This window comes from Neovison vison, chromosome 9 (assembly GCF_020171115.1).
Source record: "Neovison vison isolate M4711 chromosome 9, ASM_NN_V1, whole genome shotgun sequence".
Taxonomy (NCBI): domain Eukaryota; kingdom Metazoa; phylum Chordata; class Mammalia; order Carnivora; family Mustelidae; genus Neogale; species Neogale vison.
Window position 1 is genome coordinate 86419819 of NC_058099.1, and position 27883 is coordinate 86447701.

Genomic DNA, 27883 nt, shown 5'->3' on the forward strand with positions numbered 1-27883 from the left:
TTTCATATCCTCCAGGTCCTAGTTTTAGAGGAAATCCTGTCACAGAATCTTAATGAGGTTCCAGCTTCCATGGTATCTTAACCAAAGTGGGACTTTATATGTGAGAATTTTGAAATTTGAGAGCTTGAAATTCACTTTGTAGAACTATGGCACAAGATTTTAGAGTGACTTTTAGCAGAATTAAGGGGATGCTTTAGTTATAACATGACTACCTTCCTAGAGTTTTGTGCATTTATGGACATTTTGATGAAAACGAGATTATGGATGTATTAATTTTGTGAATGTTTTTGTGTTCACGTATGGTTCATTTGTGTCTGTGATGTGTGTGATAGAAGCCAATAAAATGCTTAGCCTGTTTGGGGTTGATCTTGGCATTTTAATTCATCTTGATGATAATTGAATATATCTTGTCTACCTAAACTAATGTGGTTACATTCCCTTCTCACTTAATTATAATGTAAAAATAATTATACTTTTTCTTTAGTCCCAGAAATCCTGGATTGAAGGAGTGTTCAACAAGAGAGAATGTAACAAAATCATACCTAGCTCAAAAGACCCTCACAGGTACAATTTTTAATTATATTTTTTCATTTTATTTTATTTTAAGATTTTTAAATTTATTTGACAGACAGAGATCACAAGTAGGCAGAGAGGCAGGCAGAGAGAGAGGAAGGAAAACAGGCTCCCTGATGAGCAGAGAGCCTGACTCGGGGCTCGATCCCAGGACCCCGGGATCATGACCTGAGCCGAAGGCAGAGGCTTAACCCACTGAGCCACCTAGGTGCCCCTATATTTTTTCATTTTAAAACAACACTATTTCAAGCGACTATTTAGGGAAACAGTACCCAGTGAATTGTCTAGAGGATTTAATCATACCTGTGAAGTTAGCATTTATTTATTTTTAATCAATATTTGTTTGTCTTTATAAAAATAATATGTAATTATTGTAGACAAACTGGTACGATCAGGGACCTTGTTGTCAGTTTCATACCTGACTGCAAGCCCGGAGCCTATGACAGTGCCCGCTGTGTGGAAGGCTCCTGATAGACATCTGCTTAATGACTTAATGAGGTATAAAGAAGAAAAAATTGATCATAATGACATCACTGGGATGGAGCCACTGTTAATTTTGTGGTGACTTTCATGTCTTTAATGCTCCTGTTTCTCTTAGGGGAAGAAAAGAAATTAGGGAGCATTATGCTACATGAAATAAGTCAGTCAGAGAAAGACAAATACCATATGATTTCATTCCCATGTGGAATTTAAGAAACAAAGCAAATGAGCAAAGGGGGAAAAAAAGAAACCAAGAAACAGATTCTTTTTTTTTTTTTCAAAGATTTTATTTATTTATTTGACGGACAGAGATCACCAGTAGGCAGAGAGGCAGGCAGAGAGAGGGGGAAGCAGGCTCCCTGCTGAGCAGAGAGTCTGATGCGGGGCTCGATCCCAGGACCCTGGGATCAGGACCTGAGCCGAAGGCAGAGGCTTTAACCCACGGAGGCACCCAGGCGCCCTGAAGAAAAAGATTCTTAACTATAGTGAACAAATTGGTGGTTACCGGAGGGGAGGTGGTGGGGGCATGGGTTAAATATGTGAAGGGGATTAAGAAGCTCTTGTCAGGATGAGCACTGAGTACTGTACAGAATTGTTGGATCACTATATTGTACACCTAAAACTAACATGATCCCATGTTAACTATACTGTAATTAAAATTTAAAAAACTTAATTAAAAAAAGGTATTAGGGAAATATCTAGTGCTGTATCCATTCCACCATTCCATTCCCCACAACTTCTGAATACTGAATATTCAAAATACTGTGAATATGCCTTATCCCCAACTCAAGTGTTTATGGAAAATTGTGACAACAGTGACAGTTTGGAATATTTTAGGACACTGTGTTCAGATTATGCGGACAATTTTACGTTTCCTGTAAAGTCTTTTTGCTTGAGCAGATAATGGATAGCAGAATGGAATGGCTTGAGTTTGACCGCTCTGAGTTGTTGAGAACCATTTGGAAGCTCTACTTGTGGAACAAAGTTCAAAATAGCAGCCAGTGAAAGATAGGAGAATAAAGGGCTATGGAAAATTCCCCAGGGTAATTGGGTTCCTGAAATTAAGATTGGGTGGCATTGCCCTTGGAGAGTAGAAATTAGAAGGAAAGGAAAAATAGAAGAGCAGTATTTTAATTAGGGGGACCACTCTATTTTTAGGCTCTTTTTAGCATTTGACCTTATTTAAAGTTTAGAAATCACAGTTGTATGCCTATGAAGGGTAGCATGGTGAGGTCACTGAAATTCTTGTTCTTTGGGGATGACTAAAACAGTGTTCCTTGCTTTTGTTAAATATTTACTAGCCCTACCCTCACTGAATTACCTGGGGTTTGTAAGCCCCGTGATTGGAAGTTCTCATTTTGCCCCCTAATAAAATGTTTACAGAATGGCAGGGTAAACTCACTTTTCCCCCTTCATCTTTTACGGGATCTTGTAATGTGGTGGTTACAATGGAAGGCAGACTGAGCTCACACAGTCCATCTGTTTCTGTAATGGAATCATAATTATAATCATCTTCATAATCTTAAACGTCATGAAATGTGATAACCTATAGGCCATTAGTCCACAGACTCAAGAAGAATATCGACGATCATAATTTCATATTATGGAATGGTCCAAGATCTGCATTTTATGTAAAAAGGTGGTCTTTATGTGATTGTGGAAAAAAAAATTATTGGGTGATTACGGATCTTGCTATGCCATTCTTTTTCTTAGAACCCAGTAAGAATCTCAAATTTGTAGCTTTTATGAATTTTTCTTCTTGATGGTGCAGAAGAAAAAAGTGGTAGTTTGTGATTTTAAATTTAGATAAAAGTTGATCTTTTATCAGTTATTTTTATGGTTCCTAATAAAATACAATGCCTTTTTCCTTCTTATTTTGAAATTGTTGTTGAAGTGAAGCTTCTGAGAAAAGATAGTCCCAAAAGGCTGGGACGGGAAGAAATGAAAGGCCTAAGTATTTGTTTCTGAATAATGTAGAATAACCCTGATTCTTTGAATGCTGTCCTTTCTTGCATTGTTTTAGCTAGTATTCTTTTCTAGTTAAAACTTCTTTATACCTAAAATATGACCTTTGATGATCATGATGATCCCCTAACTTCAGAAGGTTCTTTTTGAATCATGAGAAGAAAGATTAATAAGGATAATACTTACAATCATACCAACTATCTTTTGATTTTTTGATTTGATAGTGTTTTATGGTTTTAAAATAGTATCTATATAGTATTATAACTAATATAATATTAGTTATTAATTAATATAATATATATCTAATACATAAATAGTATACCATTATATATTAAATATTATATGTCTATATATTGTATATTTATAAATATATAAACATATTTTTTAATCCTCAGAATTCTCAAGAATTCTGTCACCTTCATAGTGTAATAAAAATAACAGCCACCAATAGTATATATACTGCAATGTACCACTGTGAGACACATTACACACATCATCTCAGGTAATCCTCTTAATAACCTTACAGGCCAGATACTACTTCCAAATGCGGAAACCAATGCTTAGAGAAATTGTTAAATACATGAGATTTCAATCCAGGTATTTAGGTTCCAAATTCAGCATTCTGTTAGTTAGTTGGTTATTTGGGGGTGACATAGGAAGTACTCAGCAAACCCTGATTTTTAGACCAGGGAAAACAATGGCTATTTATGGTATAAGCGTTGAATATACTTTCAGATATATCACTAACCTAACAGAGGTTTTGTGTTTTTAATTTAGATGTACTGCAGGATGCCAGGTCTGCCAGAATTTAATCAGGTAAGACCTAGATAAATAAGATTTCTTTTAATATTTAGGCACTCGGTTTAAAACTTACTGAGACAGGGACGCCTGGGTGGCTCAGTTGGTTAAGCAGCTGCCTTCGGCTCAGGTCATGATCCCAGCGTCCTGGGATCGAGTCCCACATCGGGCTCCTTGCTCGGCAGGGAGCCTGCTTCTCCCTCTGCCTCTGCCTGTCTCTCTGTCTGCCTGTGCTCGCTCTTTCTCCCTCTCTCTCTGACAAATAAATAAATAAAATCTTTAAAAAAAAAAAAAAAACACTTACTGAGACAGCTTTCTTACAACTTGAATGGACTCAATGAAAGGGCTTTATTGGTGTATCCTATTTACCTTGCCAAAGGAAGATTTTTGTTTGTTTGTTTAGATTTAATTAATTTATTTATTTGAGAGCGAGAGCATGAGCTGGGGGGTGGGGGCAGGGGCAGAGGGAGAAAAAAGCAGGCTCTCCCCACCCCGAGCCGGGACCCTGGGATCACGGCCTGAGCCGGAGGCAGACACTTAACTGATGGAGCTGCCCAGGTGCCCCTCCAAGGGAAGTTTAAAAAAGAGAGATGTGGGAATTTTTTGAAGGACGGTGATTATTTGAATGCAATAACTTAAATTATCGAGACATGTAAATGGCATGGGCCTTTGGCAAGAACTTCTACCAATTGAAATACTTATAAAGCATCACATTTTCATTTGCTTATGTCATATTTTATTTGTCTGTTTGAGAAAGTGAGAGAGTATGAGCGGTGGAGAGGGGGTGGAGGGGCAGAGGCAGAGGGAGAGAGGATGTCGCAGGCTCCACACTCAGTGTAAAGTCTGAAGCGGCTCCACACTCAGTGCAGAGTCTGAAGCGGGGCTCCATCTCACCACCCTGAGACCACGACCTGAGCCAGCGTCAAGAGTCAGACACAGCTGGGCCACCCGGCTGCCCCTGTGTTGTATTTGGGTCACAAAGATGGTTTGTTCCTGTAGAGCACTGTGTTTGACCTATGGTTTGTGATCATACCAAGCTCGATTTCTGACACCAGTTTTGACATGTGTGTGTTTTTTCCCAACACACCGCCAGGTAATTAACTAGATTCTGCCATCGTCCACATGGAGATAGCATCAGTTCCCATGGGTTAAGAGCCTAGTCATACTAGACTACCCTTCCTCCCCCAGGTCAGGGGCCAGTCACAAGTCCGTTATCACCTGTGCTTCTGACTGATAGGCTAGAGATAAGAGGTTCCCAAGAACTCTTCCGTGGGTTCAGTTAGTGTGCTAGCCGGGCTCCCAGATCTCAGAGAAACATTTGCTTACATTTACCAGTTTCTTAAAAAGGATGTTATGAAGGATAAACAGCCAGATGGAAGAGATGCATAGGGCCAGCTATGTGCGAAGGGGCTTGGAGCTTCTGTGCTCTTTCTCAGCAAGCCACTCTTCTAGCACCCCTCCCCCCCAACCCCCAGTCACCAACCTGAAGTCTCCGAATGCCATCCTTCTGGGGTTTTATGGAGGCTTCATTATGTAGGTAGGATTGGCTGAGTCATTGGCCATTGGTGGTTGATTCTGGTTGACTCATTGGTCATTCATGGTGGATTCAACCTTCAGCATCTTGATCTTTCTTAGCAGTTAGGAGATCTCAAGGGTTTTGGGCATCTGTGCCAGAAACGTAGGGCAAAGACCAGGTCTGTGTTTATTATAAGTCATAATACACAACCTCATGGACAGAAATAACTCCAGCAGATTACAAATATTAGTGGTGATTTGCATTTTAAACTACATGTTAGTAACTGGTTTGACCTTTCTCTTTTGTAAATGGAGGAAAATGAAAATTTCCTTAATTCTGGTCATAGTTCACCTTATGGATTGGCTCAATGTTAAATTTATTTTTGTAAAAGAAAAAATCTGGAATCCCAAGTTTGGCAAATCATGGGGAAAGGAAAACACCATCATCCACAGATGGAGGTGTAGAGGAAGGATCAGGTTGCCGGGTGTATTGGTCTGTTCAGGCTGCCGTAATAGACTACCACAGACTGGGTGGTTTAAACAATAACAGTTTTATCTCAGAGCTGTGTAAGTCTGATCGAGGTGCCATCAGAGTTGGTTTCTGATGAGGCCTCTCTTATTCTGCAGGAAGTTACCTTCTTGCTGTGTCTTCACATGGCCTTTGCTCTGTACCCTGATAGAGTTCTTGTGTCTCCTTCTCTTTTATAGACACTATCCCTATCAGGTTAGAGTCCCACCTCCAAGACCTCATTTCAACTATTACTGCCTTGTAGGCTCTGTCTTCAAACATAGGCACACCAGGGATTAGGACTTCAACATAACAGATTCTGGGGGACTCGATTCATTTCCTCACACTGAATGAAGCTTTTCCATTTGACTAACCTCTTTTACCTTTCCTCCAATTATTTTTTATTTTTACTTTTTAGTAATGATTTACAATTTGCTAAAATTGAAAGCAAGTATAAGACTATATTGAAGAGAAGTGAAAAGGCTACATTTACTCCTTCTGCTTCCTACTTTATTCTCCAGAACATTTCCCGGGCCATATTTTCCCAACTTTGCAATCTTCAGAGGTAACGAATATGAATGATACTAGAAAAACATCTATTTCACACTATCCAGAAATTAAAAGTTGTTGAAACTTATCATTATTGAACATAGCTAAGACCTTTTTTCATGTGGAAGGTGAAATATCCTGGGGTCAGTTACTGAGCAGTCTGTCCTAGGCATTTCTGGTGTCATTTCTGTTATACAACAAATTCCCACGTTTGTGGCTCTGTTTCTAAGCTTTTTTTCTTTTAGTGCCATTGATCTACTTCTCCTTTTCCTGGTAAATGCAACTGTTCTTCATTATTATAGTTTTGTAATGTATCTTAATATGTGACAGGGCTAGTCCTCTGCACTTTATTTTTTTTTAATACCAGTTTACTCTTTTAGACAACTTGCACATTCGTATGAATATTAGAATCGCTTTGTCAGATTCTCTGAAAAATTCTTTTAAGATATTGATGGGTATTTTATAGAATTTATTAAAATAATTTGGGAGGGATTTGGCACTTGGCAGTTTTACAAAGTTGATTCTCAAGGTAAACTTTTAGTTATACATAATTTGGAACTTCTGAAAGTTTTAATTCTAAAAGGATGGACATGGATGCTTTAAAAAAAAATGAGGGGTAATTGGTTTCTTCTATGGGATTATCATGCTGTATTTTAATGACCTGGTAAAAACTGGAATGAAACTATATTGATTCAAGTGAAATGGATTAGGCTCAAAAAATACTTAGAGTAAAATGGGTTCAACCTGAAAAATGGTCCTTTGCAAGGTCAGTGGCTTATCATTCCAGGTGTGAATTAGGGTTGCCTGTAGTCATTCATGTTCTGTTTAGAAAAACCTACAGGGAAGTGAATCATTCAGCTTATGAAAAGATGTTTTTCCGTTTTGAAGACTACCGCTCATTCCGAAAGATAAGCAGGTGATACATTTCTCTCTAGCAGATTCTGATTATGTGTGTTCTGTGAATTTGAGATTATTCCTCCAGCCTTTGAGTCAGGGGCCCTCCATATACAACTCTGAAATGGTCCTCTGACTTATTGTTGTCATCCTGTTTCCTTGCTTAGTTGAACCCCATAACTTGTACACGTTTTTATGTTGCTTTTCACACATACACATACAAAAAAGCCTGAATCACTCAAAAAGCTGAATAACTTCTTTACATATAATAGATATATGAAAGTTCTACATGCTCAAATTTTAATTTTTCTTCCTGATTTTTTAAATTAATGAAATAGGAGAAGGTTATCGTCCTGTCACCAGTATGATGATTGTTATAGTTTGTTAGTTTTTATATAGTTTTAGTTTCAAAGAGATTGAACCCTCTAATTTGCTTCATTTTGTTACACAATAGAAATTATGGCCATGTATCTGAAATAATTTTTAAAACTTTATTTGCAGGAACATTTATTAAATATTCCTTTGTAATTATATCGCCTTTATTTATTATTTAATTTATATTCATAGTCAAGCCTTGTATATGGCTATTTTCTTGTGGTAGCTCTGTATTTATGTATTTCTCTGAAGTTGAATGTTTTTCGGCATTAATGTTCTTTCCTTTTGATGTACATATTATGTTTTACATGAAAACATTTTCTGAGTCTCCTTAAGTATTGCATGTTAGAAATTTTTAGGTTTTTTTTCTTAACAGCCTTGTTGAGATATAATTGATATGAAATAAACCACACGTATTTAAAATGTACAATTTGATTTTTTTTTTTTTTACCATCTTAACCCTTGTAAGTGTATCGTTCAGTGGTGTTAAGAATATATTTCTGTTGTTGTGCAACAGATCTTTAGAACTTTTTCATCTTGCAAAACAGAAATTCTGTGTCCATTAAACAATAACTCCCCGTTGGTCGCTTCTTCCAGTCCCTGGCTGCCACCAGTCTGCTGTCTGTCTCGGTGGGTTAACTACTCTAGGTACCTCCAATCAGTGGAATCATACAGGACCTGTTTTATGACTGGTTCATTTCATTTAGCATAATATCCTCAAGATTTATCCCTATTGTAGCATATTACAGGTTTCTTCCCTTTTTAAGACTAAATAATATTCCATTATATATATATATATATATATATATATATATATATGCCATGTTTTGTTTATCCATTCGTCTGGATAAATTTGGTATTATGAATAATACTTACATGAACAATGGGCACTTGGTATTATGAATAATGCTTCATAATACATGAACATGGGTGTGCACAAGATTTTTAGCATTTTTTTTTAAACATTCACTAGATGATTTTAAGGTGCAGCTAAGGGCGAGACCCACTGGGGGGGGTTTCAAAACTCAGAAGATAACCTAGTGATATAAATCTAATCTAAATTTTAATGGGAGGTTTTAAAAAAATTGTCATATATGCCATCTGTATATTACCTTAGGAAAGTGTAGAAATTACATCTGCTTTCTGTTTTGACATTGTGTGTTTTCTGTTCTGAAACTGGTTTTCATCCCATATTTAAGGTGTTACTGTGGGCGACTGATTGGAGACCATCAGGGGATAGATTATTCCTGGGCCATCTCCGCTGCCAACGGTAATGAAAATGAACAATGGTCTGTTGAAAAGCATACGACAAAAAGCCCTACAGACACATTTGGCACTATTAATTTTCAAGATGGAGAGCACACCCACCACGCCAAGGTTCGCTAATAACTCACATTATTTTTGCTTGTTTTTAACAGAGGATGACCTCCAAATGTTTCTGCAAATCTTCTCTCCAAGTGTAGATGATCAGATGACTGAGTTTTATTGCAAAAATTATCTGTGTTATTGACCTCTTTGCAAAAATGTCCTGACCCTTCTCTCTCCTTTCTGTCTGAGGGACATGGGACCTTTCCCGGGTGTGGTGTGGCAAGCTTTTTATTTGACCCGTTTTAGCAAGCTATGCCTTCTCTATGGAGAATGGCTTCAGGCTCTTGAGACAGTTGCAAAAGGGCTGTCCTGTTGTTAAGGAATGGAGGAAACTCACTGCCAAAGGCATGGTTTTAGCTGAAGCAAGGGCATAGCCACCACTAGTACCTTGTGGCTATTCCTGCCTGCTATGTCCTTGTGATGATTGTCCATAGGCTTTCCAGGCCAGTTTTGCTCCTGTCGCTAATAAGATAATTTTGCATGTAATTTGCGTAATACCTATGGGTCAGCTATCTCTCAGGTGTTTTTTCTTGAGCTTATTAATCACCTGCTGCTTTTTGGGGGGGGGGCAGATTTCCCTGGGGAACCTGTAAGGGGGTTGGTGTCCACTCCAGGAAATCTTAGAATCAGCTATATACCCTGGAGTGTGACCATCAGTTGGATGGATTTGAAAGAACAGTTCTTAAGAATGCAATCATAATCAAGTTTTGTAATACAGTAATCTACACTTCCAGTTTTTAATTCTCGCGTTTAGCTTTGTGTGTTGGTGTTCTCTTTAGTTGGTGAGAAAACTGTCCTTATTTTCCTCTGTAATCTTCTTTAAAAGCTGACTCTCACATAACGCTGCATGTAATTTTCCCCTAAAGTTTTTGTCTTCCTCCTTTTGCTTTTATGTTGATTCATGATCCCCTTCATTTCCTCATTTTTTCATCCGCTTGACAAAGATTTATTAGGTGCTCATAATTTGCTATGCCCCAAAGAGCTTATGTTCCATGTACTAACTGCTTACAGTCTAGTGAGGGAAACAGGAGATAAATATACAATTACCCTGGGTAATTGTAGGGTGTGTATGGGGGTGCTCTGGATGGGAATATAGGGTTCTTTGAGAAAATGGAAAGTGTAACTCCCGGTTTTCTGAGGCAGTGTGTGGGTCAAGGAAGCCATCGGGAAGTAGGGACAGCTAAGCTGAGATCAGAAAGGTGAGTGAGGTGTTTGATGTCAGCTGAGTTAGAGGACTAAGAACATTCTGGGCTTAGGGGAAGGCCAAGGGAGAATATGGTGCATACTGGAGAACTGAAAATACGGTTCAGTGGATCTCCTGATCATTCATAGGTTTTATGCTTAGCATTAGATCCTGAATATCTGAATGAATTTTACTTGCTCTCTCAGAAGAGAAGAAGCTACCTTTTATATGAAAGCCCAGAATTGTACTTCTTGCTCACTGTGATAAGCAGGAAAGCTGCGAGATCTGGTTATTCATTTCCCACCCAGCATTGTCCTTCTCAGCTTTATCCCTACCACCTCATTCCACAAATGATTTGAGGGAAATCTATGTCTGAGTTAGTTATAAAGGAGGGGGCAGGGGCAAGAAAGTCATTAACCTTCGGCACCATCTTCGGTTGGCCTTTGGAAGAAAAGACTAGTGCTGATAATTTAGTTAATCAAGGTTGTTTATCTGAAATCTCAAGGAGGAATATCTTCTAGGACTAAAAGGACTTTTAAATGAAAGAGAGGCACCTGAGAGAGAGTTGAGCTCAGTGGACACACGTCAGAGCTGTCTCCTCTGCCCTTATTCAAGATCTGGAGCAGCACAAACCATTTCTCAAAGGTCAACTTGTATTTTTTCCCCGTTACTTGAATATGTAATAAAGCCATGGCAACTCATTTTCCTCACTTGCAAACTGAATCCTGATTATCCTTAGGTTCTATTATATTCTGTGATGGCTGTACCAACTCGATGTTCAGTCTAACATTTTAATAAAGGGATTATGTTTTAAGAATTTCAAAGGTAAATAGTCATTAGTACGTTCTGGAAGATAGGTGATGATTCTGTTTGCCTTTGTATGAAGGTCTCTACCTGTGGTTCTTTATGGTATAGTTTCCTAATTCATGGTTTATTGTCCTTATTCCTATAAATCTGACTTGGTCTTGTTAGCTTATGCTTGAGGATGGCACCCTCCTCTCATTATGATTTTAGGTCTGTATGTGGCTGCGTCTGTTGGGAAAAGAGAGTCAGCCATACACCGTGGTCTTGGGCAAAACACAAAATGATTCTGGTCTTACCCGCTGATTCAGATTTTTCTGATCTTTTCTTTGTGTTGCACTGACTAGTCAAAAATATGACTCTTGTGAAAAGTACTTATTTTGGAAAAAAGACGGGATAGTCCTATATAAAGGGAATGGTTAGAATTTAAATTTATAGCAAATATACATGCTCCTGGATCATAATTTGATTTAAATTATGGAAATGTATGAAATACTCAAGTATATTAGAAGTCATGGTGATGTGTTTTTGGAATATAGGTGAGGTTTGGTGGGTGAGGTTCAGAGCCCACCACCAAGAAAGAATTCTTGAGCCATCTTTGATGCAAAATGGTGGTTTATTAAAGCACGAGGACAGGACCCTGTGGGCAGAAAGAGTTGAGGCCCTGAGGCCCTGAGGTGTGGCTGATTACATATATATATATATATATATACATATACATATATATATATATACACACACACACACACACACACATATATATGTACATATATGGGAGTTGGGGTCATAAAAGGGAGGTTTCAAATGCAGAAGAGGACCTACAAGATAATGGAGGCCTTCCCATTGTCAAGTTAAGGTTGTTTCCCCTCTAGCAATGTATTAGCATTACAATAGTTGGGAGATCCATGGAAGAATGTCACACACATCCCACACAGGGGTCGGGGTGGGGGTGGGGGTCAGCTTGTGCTTTGTCTTCAGTTAACCTCCTGCTCCCTCATCAATAGCATGTATGAAAAACCCCACTTCACCTATTTCTAAAAACTTTTTTTAAAAATGGGTTTCCTAGAGTAGTGGTTTTTGCCAGTTCGAAGCATTTCTGCCTCATCTCAGACCTTCTAGAGAACATTGGTGGGCCAACCCTGAGAGTCAGAGGAAGCCTTCCTACGGTGACTTGCAATTCCCAGAAGGAACTTACAGGGGGTGTGGGATCCTTTCAAAGTAAATGTTTCCATTATACAAAGATGAACTTTTAAAGAAATTTCAGACACTTCCTTTTAATTTTTGGCCATTTCAGTGGCCCTGCTGTGTGCTCATTGTTACTGGCATGTAGTTTTTCCTATTTTATGTACATGTGTCTTTGCATATTTTCCAGTATATTAGGACTTCTTATGATACAAAGTTGGATCATCTGTTACATTTAATGTTGAAAGAGTGGAAGATGGAACTGCCAAAGCTGGTGATCTCTGTCCATGGGGGCATCCAGAACTTCAAGATGCCCTCCAAACTTAAAGAGATCTTCAGCCATGGTTTGGTCAAAGCTGCAGAGACAACAGGAGCGTGGATAATAACAGAAGGCATTAATACTGGTAAAGTGCATTCCCTGCTTCGCTTAAAAATTAAAAAAAAAAAATCCCTCTTTATAACTGAATCTGGTAGTGTGGCTCCTAATCTCTGCTCTGCAGAGCTCCCAGGAGACATGGTGACATGCGCAAGAAAGACAAAAAGCGTAATGACTAGGAAAGAACCCAGAACAGTCATAGACCTTTCCTGGAATGCATTTTTGCCATTGTTAAAATATGCTATTTTAACACAACTTTGGGTAAACTTCTGGCGAGGAAGATAGTCTTTTCCTGAACTTAAACCATGGTGAGATTTGAAAGGATGCGGAATCCTTCAAGTATGGAGTGTGTGGGCTGGGGCGTCAAGTTCAACAACAGAAATACAACTGAGTAAATCTGAAGATCGGTTGGCTTTATTAAGCAGTTTATGAATTAAGCAGCAACCTATTGAAGTAAAGAGATGCTCACAGGTTTAAGAAATGGAAGGTTTTTTTTTTTTTTTTTTTAAGAAATGGAAGGTTTTTATAGGAAGGGGAGTGGGGCAAGGAAGTTAATAGCAAAAGAAAAGGAAGGATTGTTACAAGGAAGGTCCTCTTCCTTCAACAGGAATGGCAGGGGGTCTAAGCATGCAGATTACCTCATCTTCCTTTGTTGGGTGTTGGGGGGGCAGGATGGGATGTGGAGAGTTCTTGTGACAGATTACCTCGTTGGTACTGATCAGAAATTTTCCAAATGAATGGTTAAGACTACATTTCTGGGGGAGGTGGGAACTACAATTAGGTTAGATTAGGTATTAAGCCCCAGTTTGATAACTTGGCATAAGTGATTCCATTTTGGCCCCATGGTGTCCCTTTTTAAGAACACAGCCTTTATTTTATATACTGCTCGTGTGTGTGTGTGTTTCAAGTGAGGACCGATTAAGGAATACAAATACAACAGTGTGAAGACTATTAAAATAGTTCATATAAACAAAAGAAATGAGACCTACTAGGAGCTTTCTTGAGCAGTAATCGGGATCTGACCCCATTCAACCACAGCTCCTTGGGGCCTGACTGCTCAGGAAGGGACATCAGCAGCAGCATCACCTGGGAGCTGGCTGGGAATCTCAGAGACTTCCCAGATCTCAGAGACTTCCCAGACCAGCAGGACCAGGATCTGCATGTTGACAACACCCCCGGGTGATTCTTACACACATTTCAGTTTGAGACGTGTCACTTAGCAGCTTCTGCCTGTTCTTGAGCTGCTCCTCAACTGTTGTTGAACATTATCTGGCACGAATGTTTGGCATTTAATTGGATGCCAGAAGCCTTATGTATAAAGCATTTGGATAGATGCTGTGGATGAAAAATGAGTAAGATACCGGCCCTGGGTTTAGTGACAAGGTGGACTGTGGTAAGAGTGAGCAACTAAGCACCATCAGTGCTGACTGGGTCACGGTTGAGGTACAGAGCACGTGTTGAGAATGCAAGGAGGAGGAAGACACATCCCAGTTCCTCCTGAGGGCACCCAAGGAGGCATGGAGAAGGATATAGCTCTTGCCGTTGGCCTTGAAGGAAGGGTAGGAAGGATCCTCCTAGACAGAGGTGGCAGTTCAAGGCCAGACACACAGCTGGAGGTGAAGGCACAGGTAGAAAGAGGTGATAAGGCTACAGGTTGGATGTTCCCCGTGGCAGAGGACAGGGACATGGGAGACGGAGCCAGACTGGGTGCCCTGCTGATGGGGCTGAGGTTTTATTTTCTGTATAGCCTGGGGCCTCAAAGGAATTTAGACAGGAGAATGTGTAGGAAATGATGCAGTCAGACCTGGTTTTACAGAGAGTCTCAGTAGACAGTGTGTACTAGGCCCACATGTGGGATGCTGAAGTGCATCCACCAGCCCCACCGTGCTGGTAGCCCAGGCCAGACCAAGGGAGTCCCGATCTCTACTGCCGCGGACGGCGGCACAGCTGATGCTGATACACGCCGGTGCTCCCGATCCCCGATTCTAGAAGATGGCTCTGGGAAAAGTGCAAAAGATCGGGTGGGTTGGAAGATGGCAGAGAGGGGAAAATGATGAGGTGCTGTGCATCAGATGGTTGTGGCAGATAGAGTGTGTGTGTGTGTGTGTGTGTGTCTGTGCTAATGACACATACAGGACCCGCACTATAGATAACAAGGGGCAGTGGCGCAGTGCAGTGTTGTCATTAAAAGGCAGATGGAGCCCATCTCGAAGCCACATACTGCAGGATTCTAACAACATGACATCCTGGAAAAGGCGAAACTGGAGACCGGGAGAAGGTCAGGGGTTGCCAGGGCTGGTGGCAGGGGATGAATAAGCGGAGCACAGAGGACTTTTAGGGCCGTGAATCTGTTCTGTTTGATTGACAGCGACGGGTATAGATCATTATGTATTTGTTCAAACCTATGGAATCTACAGCCCCCATCCCAACATAAACTGTGGTCTTTGGGTGATAATGATGTGTCAGTGTGGGTTCATCAGCTGTGACAAATGTACCATGTGGGGGATGGTGTATAGATTAGGGGTACAAAGCAAGTCTGTACTACTGGCTCAGTTTTATGTGAACCTGAGCTTAAAATTGTTTTAGAAATAATGTCTGTTTAAAAAAGAAAAGTCAAATATCCTGGATTGGAATCCAAGCTCTACAAATTACCAGCTCTATAACATTGGGCTAATTATTTAACTTCTTTATGACTCAGTTCTTGCCTATAAAATAGATTAAAGTTTCTACTTAAAGTGTAAATACCTGTGAAACACCTAAAAAAAAAAAAAAAGCACCTGGTGCATTGTAAGTGTTTGATCAATGCTGGCTATTATTATTATTGCTATTAATTCTAGAAAGTCAAATATGAATGCATTAGTTCTGGAATATATATGTCTATAAAGCTATTAACTTAATTTGCTTCCATGAAGCAAGGGCCATTTCTGTAGGATGTTCTGTTGAGACAGTTGAGAAGGTTAGAGGAAAAAAAAAAATTTTAGAACATTCATGTTGATATCACAGGACTTTCTGGTCAGTCAAAACTAGGGGCAGGACTGAGGTTGTAAGCAAAAATTGCCCAAAGGGAGAGGAGAATTGTTTAGGTAAAGAGGTGAGTGATAGGCGAAAGAGGTGTTAAAAGAGAGCAGGAAGCCAGGATATCAGAAATTCATTCCACTGCCCTAGCAACTTTCCCTAAGAATGGTCCTTTGCATTTACCCATGCCCATTTGTCTCTTTCCTACAATCACACCAGTGTTTTGCATGATTTGCATGTTAAAGTTTGATCTCTGTTGTTCATAGGTGTGTCCAAACATGTTGGGGATGCCCTGAAAGCCCATTCCTTCCAGTCCTTGAGAAAAATCTGGACAGTTGGAATCCCTCCTTGGGGCGTCATTGAGAACCAGAGAGATCTTATTGGAAAAGATGTAAGTGGGCATCCCATTCACAACCAAAGGCAACGAATGTGTATCTAACTGCCAACTCAGCGCTATCCCTGGGTTTCTTTCTTTCTTGTTTTTTGTTTTTTGTTTTTTTTTTTAAATATTTCATTTATGTATTTGACAGACAGAAATCACAAGTAGGCAGAGAGGCAGGCAGAGAGAGAGGAGGAAGAAGGCTCCCTGCTGAACAGGGACCCCGATGCGGGCCTTGATCCCAGGACCCTGGGATCATGACCTGAGCCGAAGACAGAGGCTTTAACCCACTGAGCCACCCAGGTGCAGCAACACTATACCTGGGTTTCTAAAAGGCATCTCAATGTAGTATACCCAAGCCAACTTTCGTCTTCCTACTTGCCCTATCTTAGAAAATGATCTTATCCTTGGAGTTGTTGAAGCCAAACACCTCAGACTAATCCTGGAATGATCTGTCTCAATACCTCAAACCTAATCCATCAGTAAATTATCTCAGCTTCACTTTAAATATAAAAATATATCTGGAATCTGATCTCTTTTCATTACCCCACTGTTACTGAGCAGGTCCAAACCACCATTATCTGTTCACTGGACGATTGTAGTAATAAGCCTTCCTTTTTCTCTTGTGCTTCTCACTTCTTGTCATCTAATCTCAACACAATAGCCAAAATGATTCTTCTAAAATATAAATCAGATCATGCTATTCCCCTATGAAAAACCCTTCAATGGCTCCTGTCTTGCTGAGAGTAATGGTCAAGTTTCTTGTAGTGGTGTGTCTGATAAAACAAGGACCATTCATGAACTGACCCTTCTTTTTCCTTATCTTGTACTACTCTCTGCTTTATTCATTCCTGTGTATCGATTCTTTGATCCTGAGTTTTTTTTTAAAATAAGGAACAGACTTGTCTAGGTCTGTGTATAAGAATAGTGTGTGTGTGTGTGTGTGTGTGTGTATTTTAAGGTTTTATTTATTTATTTAACAGACAGAGATCACAAGTAGGCAGAGAGGCAAGCAGAGGGAGAGGGAGAAGCAGGCTCCCCACCAAACAGAGAGCCCAATGGGGGACTCGATCCCAGGACGCTGGGATCATGACCTGAGCTGAAGGCAGAGGCTTTAACCCACTGAGCCACTCAGGCACCCCAATAGTGTATATTTTTGATGAAAATTTTAGGAATTACCAAAGGTATGAAGATGAAGATAACCACTATTAATATCTTGGTGTGTAGAATTTTTTCTACATATGTGTACATATGTATAATAAAAAAATTTACATTAAAAAAGTAGAAACAGAAACCCACCAATGTAAATCTGTTTTTTATTTTTATTTGTTTTTGTGAATTGTTCTTTGGATTAACTATTTAACAGTTACTTCTCTATGTCAATTAGCATAGACATGTGTATGGTTTAACTTTCATTTTGGAAAATTTCACACACATTAAGGAGTAGAGAGATTAAAATAATGAAATCGTATGTACCCATCTCCCAGTTTCAGCAATGAAATTAGACCAATTTTGTCTCATCTCTTCCTTTATCCATTCCCCACCTCTTCACTCCAATATTTTGAAGCAAATTCCAGGCATCACATGTCTCTGTCTATAAATATTTTAACCAGTATTTCTTTTTTTTTTTTTTTTAAGATTTTATTTATTTATCTGACAGACAGAGATCACAAGCAGGCAGAGAGGCAGGCAGAGAGAGGGAGAGGAGGAAGCAGGCTCCCTGCAGAGCAGAGAGCCCGATGCGGGACTCGATCCCAGGACCCTGAGATCATGACCTGAGCCGAAGGCAGCGGCTTAACCCACTGAGCCACCCAGGCGCCCTTAACCAGTATTTCTAATTTAGCAATTGATTTACCAATACTTTGCTATTTCTAAATACCAGTAAGTAGATATTTCTGAAATATATGGACAATTAAAAATATATAAAGACATTGCCATTTTCATGCCTAAAAAATTAAAAATTAATTCCTAAATATCAACAAATAGCTAGTCTATTTTCAGTGTTCTGGTTGTGTTTAATTCCTTTTTCAAAAAAGATTTATTTACTTGAAGGAGTGAGAGACGGAGAAAGAGAGAGAGTACAAGTAGGGAGGAGAGCAGAGGGAGAAGCAGAGTCCGTGCTGAGCAGGAGCCCAACACCTGGCTTGATCCCAAGACCTGAGCTAAAGGCAGATGTTTAACCAATTGAGCCACCCAGGTACCCTAGTTGTTTGATTTCATTATCCAGAAAAGTTTCCTGTATTGTGATGGGTTGAGATGTCTCTTGAGTCACTTTTAGTCTTTTCTTTTTTTTTTTTTTTTTTTAATTGTTGTTAGAGAAGGAGAGGAAGAGGAGCTGAGGAGAGAGGGAATCCCAAGCAGGCTCCATGCCTAGCATGAAGCCCGATGCAAGGCTGATCTCATGACCCTGAGATCATGACCTGAGCTGAAATCAAGAGTTGGATTTCAGCTGGCTGTGCTACCCAGGTGCCCCGCAGTCATCTTTTTTTTTTTTTTTTAAAGATTTTATTTATTCATTTGACAGAGATCACAAGTAGGCAGAGAGGCAGGCAGAGAGAGAGGAAGGGAAGCAGGCTCCCTGCTGAACAGAGAGCCCAATGTGGGGCTTGCTCCCAGGACCCTGGGATCATGACCCGAGCCGAAGGCAGAGGCTTTAACCCACTGAGCCACCCAGGTGCCCGCCTATGGATTGTCCCTCCTTCTCTCTCTCTCTCTCTTTTTTTTTTTTTGGTGCAGTTTATTTGTTAAAGAACTAGGTCATTTTTCCTGAAGAATTTCCCATAGTTTGCATTTTACAAATTTAGCCTGTTATAGTAGGGTTTAATGTATTTCTCTGTCTCTTATTTTTCCTGTAAATTGGTAGTTTGATCCAGAGGTATGATCAAATACAAGTTATTTTGTGCGAGTTTATGCCATAAGAGATGGATCCTTTCCTTGTAACTTATGATCATCTTTCTTTTTATGATGTCCTGTGTAGATTCAAGATCTCAACTGAGTTGCAGATGCTGATATTTAATTATAGTGTTCTTTATTAGCTAAACACTCTGTAAAGAGAAACATATTCTCATCAATGATTTGTTTTACCTTGTGGTACAGTTGTATGGGAAAAGGCAGAATGCTTGATTCTTTCTCTTTATCTTCCAGTTTTCAAAGCAATGATTCATTATCTATCATCCTTCAGGGTGAACAGTGAGATTTTTTTGGTTCATGAATTGAAACATACCAAATATTAAATATGTTTCAATTCATCTATTCTAGTTATTACTCTTAATTATGTCTGAACTATCCCATTTTGGCCAGTGGAAAATTTTCAAATTGTCTTCTGAGTCCTTTTAACACAATTCTAGTTGTTTTTCATGGCTTCCTTGTGTTTTAGTACTAAAAAAAGTTTCAAGCTAATGGTGCATATTTTTTTCCTCCTTGAGAATGGCTGGTTGCTTTTATTGGGAACTTGTATTCTGGGTTGAGAGTCAAGGTTCTTCTCTGACCTTCCCTCATATCTTTACTCTCTTCAGGTAGTGTGCCTGTACCAGACACTGGGCAACCCCCTCAGCAAGCTCACCACACTCAACAGCATGCATTCCCACTTCATCTTGTCCGATGACGGGACTGTGGGCAAGTATGGAAATGAGATGAAGCTCAGGAGGAACCTGGAAAAGTACTTGTCTCTGCAGAAAATACACAGTCGTGAGTACCACGGCGGCTCAGCCCCCAGGGCCTGGCTTGGGGCTACTACGGAGAAAGGCATTCCTTTGTCATCCATACAGAGTAGAGAGGTCCAAGCTGCTCCCTGACTTAAATTAACATACGTGAGCCCACAGTCAGAAGAAAGCAGAAATGTGGAATTGTGGGTGACAGGAGAGAGAGGAAGAAGTCTTGGGGGACGGCATAGTCAGGAGAGGTTTTCTGGAACAATGGAGACTTTAGCGTAGCCTCCAGCTGTCCACAGGGCAGGGTGGGTGGAGGATGGTTGTGTGTATGGTGGGGGAGGTGTTGACACCAGCATGGAGATGACTGAAGAGCAGGAAGGAGACTGGCCTGGGAAGAGTGGGGGCATGAGTTTGACTGTCAGGGAAGATGCGTTTCATATATGGAGGCATGCCCCAGATCGGAAAGCAATAAAACTAGACAGGGCTTTTGGCAATAGGACCTTTGAAGGTTTTAGTATTGTGTGCTGCTTCCACGATGCTTCGAGATGGCCATTTTGGTAGTGTTAAAAAAACAAAATTCAGTTGAGTAAACTGAAAGATCTTACTAGCCTTCTTCAGTGATTCATCATTTGGGCCGCATCCCATCTGGCAGGTGGAGAGGAATTCCTAGGAGCAGGACAGAGTGGAAGACTTTTATAGGCAGAAGGAGGTGTGGCAAGGGAGTTCTTCTCACAAGGAGTGGATTGTTTTGGGCAAGGTCACCTTCCTTTGGGGGAAGGTGGGGTGGGCGTGGGGGTCCTACCAGGCAGATGACCTCACTAGTGCCAACCAGATAATTCCAGATGGACTGGTTAAAGGTTACATTCCTGGGAGAGGTTGCAACTGCAATTAAGTTGAGTATTATGTCTTGGTTTGCTGATGTGGAGCTTAGCACAAGTGACTCTATTTTGGACCTGTTGTCTCTTCTTTAATAGTAGTCTCTGCAGGAGGGAGAAAGGGGAAGAGGGCCAGAATCAGCAAACATCTTTGGGTGGAGAGATGGAAACTAGGTGCTGCCTGAGCAATGGAGACATTTTGTCCAAGGCAGCAGAAAGTGGGCTTCTGCCTCTTTCCGTGAGTTAAATCTTCCACAAAATCTCCCCACTGTTGGGGCAGAAGACCAGGGAGCCAAGGCCCTAGGAGGCTCAAGTCCTCCTTAGTCTTTGACTTTGGCCTTATATGTTGAATGTCCTTTGAGTTTTTCACCTTGATCTTCTGAGGCAGCAGAATGTAGGAGGTCAGATCAAAGAAGGTGTATCATCTACTATCTATGTTCTTGGCCAAGGGAGTTAACATCTGTTAAACAGTGTTCTTAATATAAAAGGGAGGGAACTGTCTACCTTTCGTTGTGAAAATTGAGATAATGTACGCTTGCTGTGCCTGCAATAGTGTTGGGTGCATAGTAGGCCCTCAGTAAGTGTCTGTTTCTTTCTTTCCTTGTATCCTCCTTTGATATAGGTGTAATCTTGTCTGCGGTGGTGGTGGTGGGGTAGTGTGGGAGGGACCCTGGGAATTGTTGCCAGTCACTCAGAGCATAGTGTTAATGAAGGTTGGAGGCTCATTTAGGTAAGGAAAGGGGAGAGGGGATCAGGCATGTGGTCCTCTGTGGAGTGGGTATAGGTGAGGGGGGAAAGGAGAGCCACAGAGCAGAGAAGAAGAGGATAGGTGAGAGGCTGACCTGCAGGAGAGTCTCTGCAGGAGGGATCCCTCAGGGTCTCAACTCTCAATTACCTGAAATGTCCTGTTGCCTCTGCTGACCCATGCCCACCACCGCAATTGCGTAGGGTTTTCGCACAGCGTCATAATGTGTGCCCCCAGAGAGCAAAGTCTTGTCTTTCTTATTGCCTGCTGATTCTCCATTTGTGTATACCACCTGAAGCTTCCACATAGCATCAAGTAACATTTCTACTTTCAAAGATCTTGAAACTTGGGACTTATTAGGAGAGTTTTACTTTGTGTGTAAAAGTCCATTTTGTGTGTGTAGTCCATTCCCACGGATTGGTAACAATTATTATTCTAAGGAGAACCAATAGGAAGGAATAAAAACAAGACACCTACATGCACACACACAGGAAAGGAAGAAAGGAAGGAGAGAGAAGAAGGAGGAGAAGGAGAAGGAAGAGAAGAAGAAAGAAAGAAAGAAAAGAAAAGCCCCCAACAGACACCAAATTCTTACATAGCAGAGCTGGTCTTCATGCCCACCATGCCCACTAGGGAGGCTTTCTACCATATTTGTACTGCTTAAAGAGGATTTATTTGGATGGAAAAGACTTAAATATTTTGTTGATTTCTTTTATTTCTTTTCAGCTGGACTTCTTGGAGTCCCTGGAAAACCCTTGGTACTAGCCAAGAGTATTTAGAAAAAAAACCCCAAACCCTGACATCATGAAGTTGCTATAGGAATTCCTGGGTTTCGCCATTTGAAATGTGGCCATTGTCAGTTCCTAAGCCCCTGAGGATAGAAAGCATATCATCAGATGCCTCTGTATCTCTTCAATATCCAACTCTCAGTGGGGGAGAGTGCTTTCCTGGGTTGTCCATCCTAGGACCTTTTAATCTGGAGCATGATATCATATTCCTGCCTAATCCTGGGGTCCAAGGGTAGAGGGAGCTCCCTGGTAAGATTTTTCAGCAAGAACTTGACATTTTTCTCTTTTTTCTTTTCTTAAACAAATTTAATTAGTAGCATCAGTAAGATCCTTCTTGTAGAAAACAATCACAGATATTTTTAGTTTTGTGGGAATTAGTTATTTCTTCTAGAAAGACATACCTAATAGAAATTGAATTCCCTCTTTACCCCTATTAATTCTTTTGTGATGATAAAAGTGCTATATACTCTCGTATTCACGTAAAGCAAAGATAACATAGAGTAGAAGGAAGGGTTTTCCATAATTTCACACACACACAAAAAACCTAACCATTGTCAACTTTTTCATATATATGCTTTCAGAAATTTTCAACACGCCCTCAAAGCAATATTTTTTTTAAATGAACGCTAGGTTTGTAGAATATCCATGCTGCTTTTGTGATCTTCCCCTCCCCATGAATGCATTTCCACATCAGCAAGCGTAGTTTAAAACATTTTTAATGGCCGTGTAGTATTTCATTATATAGGGTATAAGATACTCTCTTATAAAAGTTTTTTCCATCCATGTCAATAATTTATGATTAATGGAATATTTATTTGAATTTTCTTCTAGTACTTTTATGTGTTAAGTATCATTTTCTTCATCTCATTTAGCTTTTATAAGACTATATTATTAGAGGAATCCCATGACTATCAATCGATGTATCTTAGATTAACTTTTTAGTGACAGGGAGAGAATAATGAGGTAGAAGTGTATGGAGGAGGAAAAGAAGTAGAATCTCAGAGCAATTAAACAGACTGAATCCCATGTTTGGATACCTGCTAAGGCACCTCCCTCACCCCCAGCTCCCACCCCCACCAGATATTTGTGGAGTCCAGGACAGGGTACACAGGAAAGCCCACATACTATATGTTAGAATATTTAAAAGCTTTAAATCAAGCTAACAAACTGTATAATGTTTTATCCTTTTACATTTGTCCATATAGCTGGAAGGCCAAGGTTTGAGTTCAGCATCTTGGAAATTTGGGAGTTCTGAGCCAGAGCCAGGACTGTCTCCCCAGCCTACATACAGCCTGCTCTCTGCTTCTCTTTCTGCCCTTGGCTCCATCCCTCTGTGCCAAGGGCTTCACACATGTACTCACCTGCACACCCCAGCCTGTATGTCCAAGCTCTACCCACTCCCCTATGCCCCAGAGTCATGCGCAAGTATGTCCTGCAGGAGGACATATCTGGAGCAGAGGCTTTGGCAGCCCCTAAAGGCAGGAATTTTGGGGTCTAGGTCACTCTGGTAAATAGGGAAGAGGGCATAGAGGCGTCCCTCAAACGTTGGTCCTGTAGACTCTTCACTGTGAGGGGAGGGGCGTGGCTAGACGAGGGCCTGTTAAAGTTGGGGCCCAGGAAAACATCCTCTGATGCCCAGGTGTGAGTGTGATATTGCCTGCTGATTTTTCTGCTTTTGAAAAACAAAAAATAATGATTTAAATATATTTATATATAAATAATGATTTAAATATATATATGCACTGTGTAGAAGTTAAAGAGGTCTATAGAATAAATAAGGTCCCTTTTGAATGTTTCTCCGAATCCTTCCCTCCCTCTCCAGTATTAGTAGTTTGATGTGTACACTTCCAGAGTTTTCTGGTTTTATATATATATTACATATATAGACAATGTGGATATGTGTGTGTATAAAAATGTGTTTATGTATATACACACACACATGGGTATATGGATATATAAAAATGTATATATGTGTATATATAATAAATGCATATGTAACTGTATATATGGATATGTATGTATAATAAACATACATTTATACACATATATGTATTGGGCAAGCATACACAGAAATATATATAATGCAAATATTTATAAATATATACTCATGTATGTGGTTTTAAAAATATAAAAGGCTTATACTATATAGTTCATTCTGTAACATTTTTTCACCCAATATCTTTTCTTTAAAAGAGTTACCCATCCCATCTTGTTCTTAGAATCAGACTTAGAAGTTGATTAAATTAGCAAAAGGTTTATCATTTTTGGAGGTGAGTGATAGATGCATTGGATCCATTATATCATTCTGTTTTTTTCTTTTTTTAAAGACATGTTTGAAGTTTTCCATGATGAAAAATAGAGATTTCTTGAAGACCAGTTTAAAAAATTTTTTTTAAAATAGTGGAAACCTTTAGCTACCTTTCTAATGGGGGAAAAGCTTGAAGATGCTCTCACCATTATTTCTGTAACTTTATGGAAAGTGCAAGCTTCTGGCTTGGTCTTAAACTAGGGAAGCCTGAGTGAGTCAAGGAAGGAAGAGGGGGAGCGCGGGTAGCAGGTATCTGGGGTGATTGAAAGACTTGTGTCCAGGAAAGCAAAATGGATGATTGGCCAGCGTAAGGTTTCTCTGTAACACTTTGGTATTGTTTGTTCTCTGAAACAGGTTCAAGACAAGGTGTGCCCGTGGTGGGGCTGGTCGTGGAAGGAGGTCCCAACGCCATCCTCGCCGTGTGGGAGACTGTGAGGGACAAAGATCCCGTGGTGGTGTGTGACGGCACGGGCAGGGCCGCCGACCTCCTGGCCTTCACCCACAAACACCTAGCAGATGAAGGGTGAGTTGTGGACTCCTCAGCTGTCAAACCACAGTAACTATTTATTCCTCCACGGAAGCTCTGTGTTTGGGTGGGACGCATATCCCGGGGAGACAGAGATTAGACTGGAATTAATTTTTCAGTGATTTTTATATGTATGGATTAATGCCCAAAGGCCCTCCACTGATACAAGTCGCTGTTTCTTTCGCTGAAGAATGGCCTGGTTCTCTCAGGGGTTCTTGAACCTTGGGGGGGTCGGAGTGGGGGTGAGGGAGCACTTCCACAGGGGAGTGAGGGGGGGAGTGCTCTGGCAGTTGCTCCATCAAGTTGAAAAAACCCTGCAGTGAGTGAGACCAGCGTGGGCCCCAGATCACCTTTAGGATCATTTGTCATTAGCGAGAACAGAGGAACTGGGGAAATCAGCAATCCAGCATTAAAGTATGTTCTTTTTATGAAAGGTTTTAATTCTTTAAAAAAAAAAAAAATTATTTATTTATTTATTTGAGAGAGAAAGGAAGGGAGAGAGAGGGAGAGAGTGAGAGAGTAAAGCAGGGGTGAAGGAGAAGCAGACTCCCTGCTGAGCGGGGAGCCCCATGTGGACTTGATCCCAGGATCTTGGGATCATGACTTGAGCCAAAAGTAGATGCTTAACTGCCTGAGCCACCCAGGTGCCCTAAGGTTTTAATTCTTTAGCCTTTTCAAGTGAAAAAAATCTTTTTTCTAGCTATCCCTATGTCTAGTGTGGTATTTCCAATTGCAAAAGTGTGGTATTTCTCCTGGGTAAGTAAATATAATGCCTATGAACTAAAATATTGACCCTCCCAATTTACTTAAGTAGTCATGGGTTGGAGCTCTGTCCGCTCAGGAGCCTTGCCCAAGAGCGCGTTCTTTCCAGGACCGTGGCAGATCCGTCCATGCTCGCTTTCAAATTCAGCCTCTCCTGGTACCTTCCTTCCCTCTGCTTCCTGCCCACTTGCTCAGAGCAGAAGTGTCCATGGAAAGCTTCTCATTCAGAGGCGACCCACAGGTGCTCTTGACCTGAAGTTACTGGCTTGTTCCCTCCTCTGCATTTGCCAAGTCGTGACCTTTTCTCTCTCTCCCAGGACTCTGCGGCCTCAGGTGAAGGAGGAGATCATCTGCATGATTCAGAACACTTTCAACTTTAGTCATAAACAGTCCAAGCACCTTTTTCAAATTCTAATGGAGTGTATGGTGCACAGGGATTCTGTGAGTATGATAACTCAAATGACTTTAAAACTGATAATTTGTACCAATCATAGTATCTGTTTCCACAACTCTTAAAAATAAGAACTTTTAAATTATTTATTTATTTTTAAATATTTTTATTAACATATAATGTATTATTTGCCCCAGGGGTACAGGTCTGTGGATCATCAGGCTTACACATTTCACAGCACTCACCATAGCACATACCTTCCCAGTGTCCATCACCCAGCCACCCTATCCCTCCCCCTAATTCCCCCAGCAACCCTCAGTTTGTTTCCTGAGGTTAAGAGTCTCTTATGGTTTGTTTCCCTCCCGATCCCACCTTGTTTCATTTTTTCCTTCCCTACCCCCCACAACCCCCTGCCCTGCCTCTCAAATTCCTCATATAAGGGAGATCATATGATAATTGTCTTGCTCTGATTGACTTATTTAACTCAGTATAATACCCTCTGGTTCCATCCACATCTTTGCAAATGGCAAGATTTCATTTCTTTTGATGGCTGTATAGTATTCATTGTGTGTGTGTGTGTGTGTGTGTGTACCACATCTTCTTTATCCATTCATCTGTTGATGGGCATCTAGGTTCTTTCCATAATTTGGCTGTTGCGGACATTGCTGCTATAAACATTCGGGTGCACATGCCCCTTTGGATCACTACATTTGTTATCTTTAGGGTGAATACCCAGTAGTGCGATTGCTGGGTCATAGGGTAGCTCTATTTTCAACTTTTTGAGGAACCTCCATACTGTTTTCCAGAGTGGTTGTACCAGCTTGTATTCCCACCAGCAGTGTAGGAGGGCTCCCCTTTCTCTGCATCCTCGTCAGCATGTCATTTCCTAACTTGTTAATTTTAGCCATTCTGACTGGTGTGAGGTGGTATCTCACTGTGGTTTTGATTTGTATTTCCCTGATGCCGATTGAAGTTGAGCACTTTTTCATGTCTCTTGGCCATTTGGATGTCTTCTTTGCAGAAATGTCTGTTCATGTCCTCTGCCCATTTCTTTATTGGATTATTTGTTCTTTGGGTGTTGAGTTTGATAAGTTCTTCATAGATTTTGGATACTAGTTCTTTATCTGATATGTTGTTTGCAGATATCTTCTCCTATTCTGTCAGTTGTCTTTTGGTTTTGTTGACTGTTTCCTTTGCTGTGCAAAAGATTTCAATCCTGATGAAGTCCCAACAGTTCATTTTTGCCCTTGCTTCCCTTGCCTTTGGCGATGTTTCTAGAAAGAAGTTGTAGCAGTTGAGGCCGAAGAGGTTGCTGTCTGTGTTCTCCTCAAGGGTTTGGATGGATTCCTTTCTCACATTGTGGTCTTTCATCCATTTTGGGTCTATTTTTGTGTGTGGTGTAAGGAAATGGTCCAGTTTCATTTTTCTGCATGTGGCTGTCCACTTTTCCCAACACCATTTGTTGAAGAGACTGTCTTTTTTCCATTGGACATTCTTTCCTGCTTTGTCAAAGATGAGTTGACCATAGAGTTGAGGGTCTCTTTCTGGGCTCTCTATTGTGTTCCACTGATCTATGTGTCTGTTTTTGTGCCAATACCATACTGTCTTGATGATGACCACTTTATAGTAGAGCTTGAAGTCTGGAATTGTGATGCCACCAACCTTGGCTTTCTTTTTCAACATTCCTCTTGCTATTCGAGGTCTTTTCTGGTTCCATATAAATTTTAGGATTATTTGTTCCATTTCTTAGGAAAAAATTGATGGTATTTTGATAGGGATTGCATTAAACATGTAGATTGCCTTAGGTAGCATAGACATTTTCACAATATTTGTTTTTCCAACTCATGAGCATGGAATATTTTTCCATTTCTTTGTGT

At 40.4% G+C, this 27883-nt stretch overlaps 1 protein-coding gene across 7 annotated transcripts in view; it reads left to right on the forward strand.

The window, feature by feature from the left end:
* TRPM6 (transient receptor potential cation channel subfamily M member 6) overlaps positions 1-27883 on the forward strand; it is a 165313-nt gene that overhangs the window by 46476 nt on the left and 90954 nt on the right. For 6 of the 7 annotated variants that reach the window (XM_044265882.1, XM_044265881.1, XM_044265879.1 and 3 more), the window contains exons 2-9: positions 485-564; positions 3796-3834; positions 8857-9034; positions 12382-12595; positions 15849-15973; positions 19477-19648; positions 24682-24850; positions 25933-26056. In XM_044265882.1, the coding sequence (XP_044121817.1) occupies positions 485-564; positions 3796-3834; positions 8857-9034; positions 12382-12595; positions 15849-15973; positions 19477-19648; positions 24682-24850; positions 25933-26056 (1101 nt within the window). Of the gene's footprint in view, positions 1-484; positions 565-3795; positions 3835-8856; positions 9035-12381; positions 12596-15848; positions 15974-19476; positions 19649-24681; positions 24855-25932; positions 26057-27883 lie in introns of those variants that run through there. The other variant, XM_044265885.1, reaches the window with a different exon arrangement.